Source organism: Cynocephalus volans, chromosome 10, assembly GCF_027409185.1.
Source record: "Cynocephalus volans isolate mCynVol1 chromosome 10, mCynVol1.pri, whole genome shotgun sequence".
NCBI lineage: Eukaryota > Metazoa > Chordata > Mammalia > Dermoptera > Cynocephalidae > Cynocephalus > Cynocephalus volans.
Genome location: NC_084469.1, coordinates 106,762,585 through 106,774,140, shown reverse-complemented (window position 1 = coordinate 106,774,140; position 11,556 = coordinate 106,762,585). Strand labels below are relative to the sequence as shown.

Below are 11,556 nucleotides of genomic sequence, written 5' to 3'. Positions count from 1 at the left end.
TGAGATCCATCTCTGTTGTTGAATCGACATTCTTGTAGTAAAATTTTTCTTCTACTTAAGACTGAAAAAAAAAAATCCCTCCTCTTGTTTAAGTGATTGGACTCACTAGGTTTGTTTTCTACAAATCCACAAAATAAAAAGGGAGTCTGGGAGAAGGAAGGGGGCTGGTCATGTAGTAAATCTTGTACCCCAACTGCCAATGAGAGATAGGTTTCAGCTGTATAGGAGAGTTCCTAGGAAAACCAGCATCACCATGCAGTCATCTTATTGACCTGAAGCCAGCTCTGTGAAGGACCTTGACCAAAGACACTCGAACTTCTCTGTTCCTCAGGCTATAGATAAGGGGGTTGAGTGTGGGGGTGATGAGACTGTAGAAGAGGGAGACCACATTGTCTTGTTGTGGGCTGTGGTAGGTGCCTGGCACCATGTACATGAACACGGCTGCCCCATAAAAGAGCCCCACCACAGTGATGTGTGAGGAGCACGTGGTGAAGGCCTTGTGTCGGGCCTCTGCTGAGTGCATGTGGAGAACGGCCCCTAGCACATGGCCATAGGAGGTGGCAATGAGTGAAATGGGCAGTAGCAAGACCAGCACCCCAGAGATGGACAGTGCCAACTCGTAGGCAGAGGTGTCTGCACAAGAGAGCTTCAGGAGGGCGGGCAGCTCACAGAAGAGGTGGTCCACAGTGTGTGAGGCACAGTAGGGGAAATGAAGAGTGATGGAGGTCTGGATGGAGGCCACAAGCACACCTGAGAACCAGGAAGTGCCCACCATGAGCAGGCAGACCTGACGTCTCATGAGCACAGGATAGTGCAGAGGGTGGCACACAGCAACGTAGCGGTCATAAGACATGAGGGATAGCAGGGCACACTCAGAGACACCCATCAGCATCAGGAAGAACATCTGAGCTGCACAGCCCCCAAAAGAGATGGAGCCTCCTCCCTGCAGGAAGTCAGCCATCATCTTGGGAATGGTGGTTAGTGGAAACCCAATGTCCAACAGGGAAAGTTGGCTGAGCAGGAAATACATGGGTGTGTGGAGCCTGGAGTCTGTGAGAATCAAGTAGAGCAGGATGGTGTTTCCCAGAAGACCCATGGTGAACATGGTGACCATAAGAAAGAAGAGGATCAGGTGTGGCTCTTTGTTGCTGAAGAGCCCCATGAGAATGAAATCTGAGGCTGTTGACTGATTTGATTCTCCCATCCTCCAGGAAGCATCATTCATCTGCAGGAAGAACAAGGCATTTGGCAAGGGGTCTCAGTCTCTTGAGGAAGATGAGCATATTTACCTCAGTCAGAAAAATGCCATGATTGATCTTTGTGTAGGCTCTGGTCAGGAGACAGTGAACAGCATCATATTGTCATGATGCTGCCATTTCTGAGTAAAAACCTTGTTTTTACCCTCCAGATAAGTGTTACCAACCACACCTGCAGTTAAACTGTCTGTTGCCAAGTGACAGACCACAAGACAACCGCAGTGAAAAATTGAAATACCACCCTGAAGCCACAGGGTCAAAGCAGAAGTGGAGTACTGAAGTGACTAGATAATGAAATAGAAAGACCTATCCCAAGTTGATAGGTGATAATGAGGCTGGATCACAAATTAAGCCCAGACCCATGAGAAAAGTCTTGTTTCCAAATTCTTGGATGAGAAAGGGGGAGAACAAAAGTTAGGAAGAATCAAAGGTGGCTTGATATTTAGTATGTGGACACAGATGTCTACACTGTGAATGGACACATGTCAAAGATAGGATGATATTTAGGATTTGGACACATGTCTACACATAAAGGGACACATGAGGGACAGAGGTTGGAAGCAAATGTCCTGGGGTGATGGGTGAGAAGTTGTCCAGAATATTATCCACTTTTCCAAGATTTGATTTTTTTGGATGGGAGTGGAGAACATTATGCTTAACATGTATTAAGCATTCAACAAAAATCTGAATGAATGCAGTGGACAAGGAAAATGAATGAAGTGTCATAATGGACTGCCATGCCCTAATTAAGAATATGTGAACTTCTTACCTTCAACCTCACCTGCCAGGCAAACTCAGATTGTCCTGGAGCACTGTTCACACGCATCACCTCCAACACTGAGAAATTTGGGTTATAGTGCTATCTGTCACCACCACCAATGGGGAAACGTAGAGAAGAATGTAGAAAAGTATAGAAAAAATGGCCTTTTAAGACCTAGGCAGTTCAGCCTTGGATGGATCCAATAGAGATCTTCATTACTAGATGTCCAAAGGAGTTGGTCTACTTGGAGACCAGGAAGGTTTAGTGTTGGGTGGGTGTCTACTCAAGGTTTTCTGGTGCTCATATCATTGATGATACTTACCTTGGATATTTTTCAGCTTCTCTGACTTGATTCTCTCTAATGATGAAACTTGATCAAGATTTGTCCCCTTATGCAACTGCTGCCTGCCCATGTCTATCTTTATCTCTTTATTTCACCTACCTCAATGTCACACTAAACCTGAAAGGTCTTAAGTTACTGCCTATCTGGATTGTTGTCCCCAAGTATTCCTTTATTCATTACTTCACTCAATGACAATTAATGGAGCTGGTCCTAACTGCAAGTCCCTGAAAATGCAGAAGGAACGGTGGTTAAAAAAAAAAAAAAAGAACAAGCTCATGCTTCCATCAAACTCAGTCCCATTGCAAGCAGAGATAAGAAACATGGGAAGAAGTAAACCATATACTTTTTAATAAAAATAAATGTTAAAAAAAAACCCCAAATTACAGAAACTTACTAGGGAAAATTTCTTTGGATAATGTGGTTGAGAGAGACCTCTCTGGATATGTGACAGCTACCATCAAAATCTAACAATCTGTTATGAAAAGGGGAGGGACAACCTAATTCTATCAATCTACCTGTCCTTGGAAATCAGAGAGGCCAACTGGAGTTCTGTCAAAATATATATATTTTTTCTTCTTCTTCTTCTTCTTTTTTTTTTTTTTTTTTGGCAGCTGGCTGTTATGGCAGTCTAAACCCTTGACCTTGGAGTTATCAGCACCGCTTTCTAACTGAGTGAGCTAATAGGCTAGCCCAAAAGATTCTTTAAGAATAAAATCTAGCCAACAATAGAATGGAGAGCTTCATGAGGCAGTGGCTGTCTTATTCAATCAATGAATGACCAGTGGACTGGAAATGCAAAGGCCCCTTAGCACTGCCTTCAAAGGAGTTGGAGTTTGGTGGGGCTGGCAAGGAGGTAACCAAATCCATTCAGGACAGGATGAAAAGATACAACAGAGACATATACATGGTGCTGTGGGTTCCCAGAGAGATGTAGTACTCAACTCTACCTGGGGGAGAGGGTGTCAGAAAAGGTTACACAGAAGGGGAGGCTTTTCAGGTAAGTATTAAAAATCAGGTAGGACCATCTAGGCAGATAGAGAAAGGAAGGTCAGTCCACAAAGAAGGAATAGGGTGTGTATAGATTATTTGCCATATAGTTATGCGAATACACTCTGGGCTTACACAGAGCAAGACTTGAATGCCAACTCGGTGGCATCCTCACCCTGTGACTTTCGGCAAGTTATTCAAACTTTCTGGGACTTAATTCCCCCATCTGTAAGTGGGGACAAACAGCAACTTTCTTGTAGATGGTTCTATGAGGATTAAATAAGATAATGAATTAAAGACCTTAGCACAGCAGTCATCATCTAGTAACTTCTTGATTTAAGTTCACAAGTATTATTCACATTGTAAAGGAAATGTGAACGTTCAAAAAGGTTGGCTGGGTGACTTCTACAATCTCTACCCATGGCAGGATAATGTAAGCCTGTTGCTTAGCTCACTGTCTGGCATATGGTTAGATTGCTGGATACATATTAGCTTTTTTAGTTGACATTGTTCAACATAATAACTCTTGTCTGGTTACATGGTAAAAATTGATCAATTCTAGCTCATTCTCAGTCACACTGTCCTGAAATGACAGTTGTGCTGTTATTACTCTAACGCAGTGTCCTCAAGAAGGGGGATTGTTGTCCTCCAACCCCACCCCACAGGGTACACTGGCAATATTTGGAGACTTTTTTGATTGTCATGACCAGGATGTGCTACTGGCATCAGAGTGATGGAGGTCAGGAATGCTTCTTAACCTCCTACAATGAACAAGGCAGTTCTTTCCTCAAAGAATTACCCCATCCTAATGCCAATAGCGTTGAGATTGAGAAACTTTGGTTGAAACCCATCAGCCCTTCTCTGATCTCAAAGAGGGACTCTGGGAGATCTCTTGAATTTATTGACTTTGTGTTTCAGCAGAGAAAAGCTTCATGTCACATGCAAAAAGTGAGATTTTTTGTGTGTGATATTGCATTTCCAGATACATTTTAAAGGAAATAGTAATAAAACAAGTCCCAGCTTATCTCTCTGGAGAATTTCACTGTTTCCTCACCTCTGTCTATAGAAGGGTGTGTTTTTTAATTCTTATCCTTTTGGGCCAACTCATAGCCACAAGAGTCTTCTCTTTTCATGTGTGAAAACAGAAAAATCAGGAACATCATTCACTTGAAAATCCTTTCATGTGGTCAACATCATTCATTTGAAGCAAAGAGAGGGAGTTGATTCCTACTATGCCTTTACTGTGTACCAGGGAACATGCTGAAGTCAGAGAAGGACTAGATCATTCTAAGTATTTTACAGGCATTTTTTCCCCGTAGAAATGATTCTCACCAGTGGGTGTTGTTATTATCTGCATTCATGGATGAAGGAACAGAGATTTCAAGAAGTACCAGTTTGAACTGGGTTGAATAGTGTCCTCTCCTCGATCCCCATGAGTTTTGGTCCAGGCAGAACCTCAAAATGCAACCCTGTTTGCAAACAGTGTCTTTGCAGATGTAATTATTTAGGATCTTGAAATGAAATTATCCTGGATTCAGGGTGTGCCCTAAATCCAATGACTGGTGTCCTTATAAGAAGAGCAGAGAATATGTAGAGAGAAAGTAAGGTCATGTGAAGACAGATATTGGGGTGATGCATCTACGAGCCAAGAAACACCTAGAACTACCAGAAGCCAGGAGAGGGACATGACAAGGGTTGTCCTGGAGAGCCTCTGGAAGGAATCAACCCTGGCAACTCCTTGAATTTGGATGCCTGGACTTCAGAACTGTGAGATAATACATTTCTTTCTTTCTTTCTTTTTTTTTTTTTTAGGTCACCTAGTTTTGGTATCTTATTTGGGCAGAAAACTAATACATCAGCCCAAGATCACCCAGCAAACAAGTGGTAGAATCAATTCTTAGACAACCCAGCTGCTGTAACTCCAGAGTTTTTGCTTCTTTCTTCCCATGTCACTCTCTGCCACTGGGACTGTAATGGTTCCTTCAGACCTGCTTTCCCCACATAAACCTTCAGGTCTCCTGCCAAATCAAGTTGTGTTTAGCTCCTCTGTTTAATGATGGCCCTACTGCCTGGCCCTGGGAGGAAACCAACCACATCACCAGCCATGGAATCCATCATCCTCTTCTATGTTTTTGCCCTGGTTCTCCCCCAGGTACTTACCTGGCTCTGGTATGGTGGTCCTTTCAGCTGATGGGTAAATTGGCAGACCGATAGCTCCCCAGTCTTTGTCTTGAGAAGATACCATGCAGATCAAATCTGGTTTAGTTCTAAGAATTGTCAATTGGTTCAGACATAATGTGAACTACTGGCCTTAGTACATCAGGTCATCTGCCTTTGAAGACTGTTTGAGGTCTCGTCAATGTCTTCCTGATAAAAAAGCCTTATTCTTCCCCTTATACTCTCACCCCTGTGTTTCCCTGACCTTGTCTTCCCTTCCAGAGTTATTGAGTGGTCCCTCTGCTAATGATGGGTCTGCAAAGAAACAAAGTCCCCCCACTGGATTTTGGAAAATCCCGCAAGCAGCTTCTCCAATAGGATTGTGATTCCCTTATGTCAGTTTGCACTGGACTTTAAACACATTTTTCCCTTAGGAAATTTTAAGAAAATGACTCTTTCTCCACTACACCCACCTTCCCCAGTCAGGCAGGCAGAGCTGGACTGAGACAGGTCTTGGCTCAGGTTGAACTTGGGTGGATTATTTCTTTGCTCTAAGTCAGCTCCCTGGTACCTTAGTGTCCCTGCAACAGGTTTTTTGAGTTGACTTTTAAAACCCTTCCTGTTTACATTTTCCTCATTGCTGCTTGCATTTAAGATCTGATGCCCTTCGTTGAAAACAGGAGATGATAGAAGAGACGTTGGGGTTTTGACTCCTTGTTGCCTACAAAACCTTCCCAACATCTTCCATTATTGTGAAAGCCCTTTCTCCACCAGGCACAGGACACCGAGGGCCCACAAAATGTTTTAATTTTTTCTTAATTAGGAGGAAAAAAGACAACTCTATCTATGCTGTGGTATAAGTGTGTTTATGCAAACAACCAGCTGTAAAATATAATTTAATCTTTTATTGAGAAAGGAGCCCAAAGAGGCAATTGTGTTTGCACATGAAAATCACGCTGCAGCCTGGCCTTTGTCTGTGTTTGCTAGTTTGACAAAGAATAGATACTCAAGAGCCCAGTTCATGAAGCACTTTTTTTTTTTTTTTTGGTCTGTTTAACACTCATTGCCAACTACAGAGCACTGGGAGCATTGCAAGTAGTCCATAAGCATTTTATGAATGAAGGAAGTCTTTGAGAGAACCTCTCAGTATGGTCTCATTATGATACATGTCTAAGATAACAAAAGGACTAAATGACAGAGCTGAGAGCTGAACTCCCGTTTGACTGATTCCAAGTCATATGTTTTCTCTGCTTTGCCAGATAAACTGAGCTTCAGCTCTTTCTGCCCTGGCTCTCCAAGCTAAGCTGATCTGATCTCTGAAAACTGCTTCAGTGAGTCATTGTTTTAGACTCTTCCCAGAAGGGGAACTGAAGGTGTCTCTCAGCTTGTCCAGGGAACATGTCCTAGGTCTAACCTCCTAGCGACTGTCAAGATCTCCATGTCTTCCCAGCTCAGCAGCTTCAGTGGAAGTTCAAGCTTGGACTTTAAAAACATGACCTCTCCTGAGGGTTGTGTGTGTCCAGGCCCATCAGTCCTGATCAACTGAGATAAAACAAATGGTCAGATGCCCACCTGAGTGCTGGGGAAGATCAAGAGGCATATACAGCCTCTCTTGCCTTCCAAATGCCTGCATATACTCCAATTCAGAGTGATCATAAAAATGAATATGAAACACCAGCTCCTTGGACTTTCCTGCCATCTGTACCTTCTCTCAAGTCATGCCTAGACCCTTGAGAGCCCCACAGCAATGGAGTACCAGGGGGTGACATGCTTTTCCAGTGTCTGAGAGACCCCTACCCCTCTGCCCCTAAACACACCTGGATTCTCTTTATTCTAGGATTCTTGCTTGACAAAACCTCCCTGGAATCCAGCACCTCTGGTTAATGAATCCTGCCTTGTTCCAGGGTTCTTTCTCAGAGGACAGAGACTCTGGGGGATAGTGTTGCATCAGAAAGGTGATTTTTATCCCCCCCTGCCTTTTTTTTTTTTTTTTTTTTGTCAGAAAATTAACAGCCATAGGAGATGGAGACTTTGGGACTGGAATTATCCCTAGAAGAGAATGGAAAGCATTTTTTAATTCTCAATACCATGGAGATGGGAAGCACTTTGATAGATAATTGAACTTTCCAGTTTGATTAAATCAAGACAATTATGTTAGATAATTTTAAAGTCTTCATTTGTTCCTTTATGAGAGAAGTGGATGTGAGAATCTTTTTTTTTTTCTTTTTTCTTTTAATACTGACACACACACACACACACGCACACAAAATATTATTTCTGGTTTTCAGAGAATCTCCTATGAATAAAATAATAGAGCTGTGATGTTGGGGATATAGCTAGGAAACAGCCAAGCTTCTCTCTTTTCCTACTTTAGAGTAATCCTCCATCCTCTAATCCATATTTTCTGAGGGTACACACTGGACTCATAGAACCAAGAGAAAACAGTAACACTGAAGGTATTGGTATCAAAGACTTCGACAAGGTCACTGAAGAAATGGGAAAGGTCATAGTGTACATATGATGCAACTACATTAAAATCAGGTGAGGAAGCAGAAGAGTAATGAATCAAGATACAGAAATAGCTGGATTATAACTTATAAAGGCAGACAAGACCAATGGCTATAAATAAATCATAGTCAAAGAGACTGTTGTTCGACTCTGTTAAAAACATAGCAAAAGATATCAGGGTGAAGCAGTCTGCAAAAGTAGTTGCTTTATTTCATTCTGGATGTTTTCTGGAATCTTAGGGACCATGGTGCAGGTAAAAGGATATCGACAAAGCAGAGCTGGAGAAGATGAAGCCCAAGGGGGTGTGGAAGTTGGTATCAAAGATGATAATAAGCAGGTTCTGATCCATGACAATCAAGTTTATTTATTTTTAATTTTTATTTTATTTTTTGGGGGGGTGGCTGGTTGTATAGGGATTCAAATGATGACCTTTGTGTTATAAGGCTGCACTCTAACCAAATGAACCAACCAGCCAACCTCTTCATTTGCAAGATAAGCTGCTTATCCTGTAGCTTCTCTGGGAATCCTAGGAGAAGTAATTCCTTAGTCATTGTTTGGTTTTATGGTTTCATGAACATACCCACACCTCATGTGTGAGACACAACATGCAGTCAAATGTGAAGTAATAAGATGTATCTCCCTTTCTAAAGATCATCTTGTCTGCTATTTCTCAGTCTGAAACAGTTTTCGTAGAATAAAACTATTTCTCAAGTTGAATTTGGAGAAAGTGGAGATGTCATCTGGAATCAGAAAAGACAACTCTTATTGGTGTCAAAGCATGAGTTGTGAACTAGAGAGCCTCTTTTCTTTGAGATACAACACTCAACAGTGGTTCAGATGGGAAAGATAGCTCTTTGAATATAAAATAAACATTTGACTGCCAAATGTTACAGAGATGAGATCTATGAGATACTGGTTTTTTTTTTTTTTTTTGTTTGTTTTTTTGACACAGTGTCCCCATAGTGGCCAGAGAGAAGCAGAGATTCTCTGAAGGGGATAATTGGTTTAAAAAATTTGTTGAAATTCAAGTCTGATGTTTTATTATTGATTTTCTATCTGGATAGTCTGTCCATTGTTGTCAGTGGGATACTGAGATCCCCTGCTATTACAGTCCATCTCACTCTTCAGATCTATTAAATATTTGCTTTATATATTCAGGTGAAAGAGAATATTTATAAGTTGCTAATCTCAGGGCAATGTGCATAAAAGGATGTAAATATGTGTCTTTTAATTAAAAAACATTTTATAAACACACATCAAGATGACAGCTCTTAAGATGTGTTATAAGTGTGAAATTTCTAACTTTTGACAAAAGCATCATGAAGGCAAGAGATGTAGTACCTATGGTTTTGCATCAAAGAAGCACAGCACTTTGCTGGCTCAGGTGTGTATATTTTACTTGTATCGATCTTACTTTCAGCAAGTGGCTTCTTACTCTCTTGAGCCAGCCTGAACTTTGTTCTGAACTTTAAGTATGTTTTTCTTGCTTTTGTGTTAGACTTGATGTCTGTACTGAACTTACTTTTGTGTTAAACTTGGTGGGGGCCCTGCTCAGTCTCTGGAGCTATGCAATACTCTCTCTGTGGAACATGTATTTCTTATCTGTTACATTAAACTTGTTCTCACTTTCCACTGTGACTCTGACCTTGAGTCATTTCCTGTGGTGGAGTCAAGAACCTGGTAACAGGACTGGGTGGGTTGAGGCTGACCATCAGGCCCCCCGGACCCTACCCCCAACATCACAATGACCGTGACAACTCTTTGAGATTTTTTTCCTAGACTAATATGTTTGAAAGATATTTCTTATTTTCTTAAACTATTACTGGCTTTGATCAAATATTCATATATTGATCACCATTTTGATTTGCTTATTATTATTATTATATGCCCGTTTTCTACAATTCTCACTATTTCAATTGAATTTAACAGATTGTTGTTTGTGTATTGACTTTTGGTATTATATTTATGGACATAAAACTGTAAATTGTATTTAGTCAAATATGTCTAACTTCTTACTGCAGAGTCTTGCCTTAGTCTTAGCCATGCCCACTTGCAGATTTTAGGTGTACTTTTTAGATGTGCACCTATAAGACACTGTTGGCTTTTATACTGAGGACTATAATTCCTCTTATTTTTTTGTAAGATATAGAAGCTGGGGGACCAACTTCAGTTCCTTCATTTTCAGAAAGAAAACCTTTTCTGCTAGCTTTTCTTTAACTATTCAAGATTTTCTAACTAAGCTGTAATACAATCTTGTCATATATTAAATGCTCATATATACTGAAGACTAATTCCTGATTCATTCAATAAATATGACCTGATAATCTGCCTAGAATGTGCCAGAACATTCTAGAAACTTTCTCCATTATATTCTTTTATGTCTTGGTCTTTGTCAATTTAATTATTTTATTAGTTTTTAATTGTTTATAAATATTCATGAGATACAAAGCTGATTGTCACCCCTTGTGCCCATGATGTGAGGGCCAGATTCCTACTGGCAGCATACCTGATACCACAAATTGCATTTGTACCATGTGTCCCCCACCCAATTATCCCCAGTCTCCCTTTCCTTCCCCCATTCCATCCCCACTCCACTTTGTAGACCAAGGAGTGTTTTCTCCCTCTGCAAGTCCAATGCATTACTGTGGCCTTTCTTTCCTCCCTTCTTTCTCTCTTAGCTCCCATGTATGAGTGAGTACATGTGGTATTTATCCCTCTGTGCTTTGCTTATATTACTCAACATGTTTCTCCAAGCTCAACCATGTTGTTGCAAATGGGAGTATTTCATTCCTTTTAATACCAGAGTAGTATTCCATGGTGCACATATACCACAGTTTCCTTATCCAATCACCCATCAATGGACATTTAGATTGGTTCCATATCTTGGCTCTTGTAAACAGAGCTGTGACGAACATGGGAGTACAGGTATCTCTTTGACATGATGATTTCCATTCCTCTGGGTATATAACCAGAAGTGGGATTTCTGAATCGTATGAAAGATTTATTTGTAGATGTTTGAGAAACCTCCATACTGTTTTCCATAGTGGTTGTACTAACTTACAGTCCCACCAACAGTGTAGGAGTGTTCCCTTCTCTCCATACCCTCACTAGCGTTTGTTGTTTACTGCCTTTTTTATTACAGCCAGTCTAACTGGGGTGAGGTGGTATCTCAATATAGTTTAATTTGAATTTCCCTAATGACTAGTGATGTTGAGCATTTTTTCATGTACCTGTTGGCCATTTGCATGTCTTCCTTTGAAAAATGTCTATTCAGCTCCTTTGCCCATTTGTTAATTGGGTTACTTGTTTCTTACTGTGTAATTGCTTGAGTTCCTTGTATATTCTGGATATAAATCCCTTGTCAGATGCATAGTTAGCAAAAATTTTCTCCCACAAGGTAGGTTGTCATTTCACTCTGTTGATTGTTTCCTTTGCTGTGTAGAAGCTTTTTAGTTTGATATAGTCCCATTTGTTTATTTTTCCTTTTGGTGCTTGTTCTTTCAGGCTCATTTTCATAAAGTCTGTGCCCAGACCTAGTTCCTGAA

The 11,556-nt window shown here is 40.9% G+C and overlaps 1 protein-coding gene across 1 annotated transcript; it reads right to left on the bottom strand.

Annotated features, from left to right (window-relative positions):
- Positions 1-259: 259 nt before the first annotated feature.
- Positions 260-1,204, bottom strand: LOC134389686 (olfactory receptor 2Z1-like). The gene has a single exon (XM_063113262.1). It carries the CDS (start codon positions 1,202-1,204, stop codon positions 260-262), a length of 945 nt encoding a protein of 314 aa, XP_062969332.1.
- Between the last annotated feature and the right edge of the window lie 10,352 nt (positions 1,205-11,556).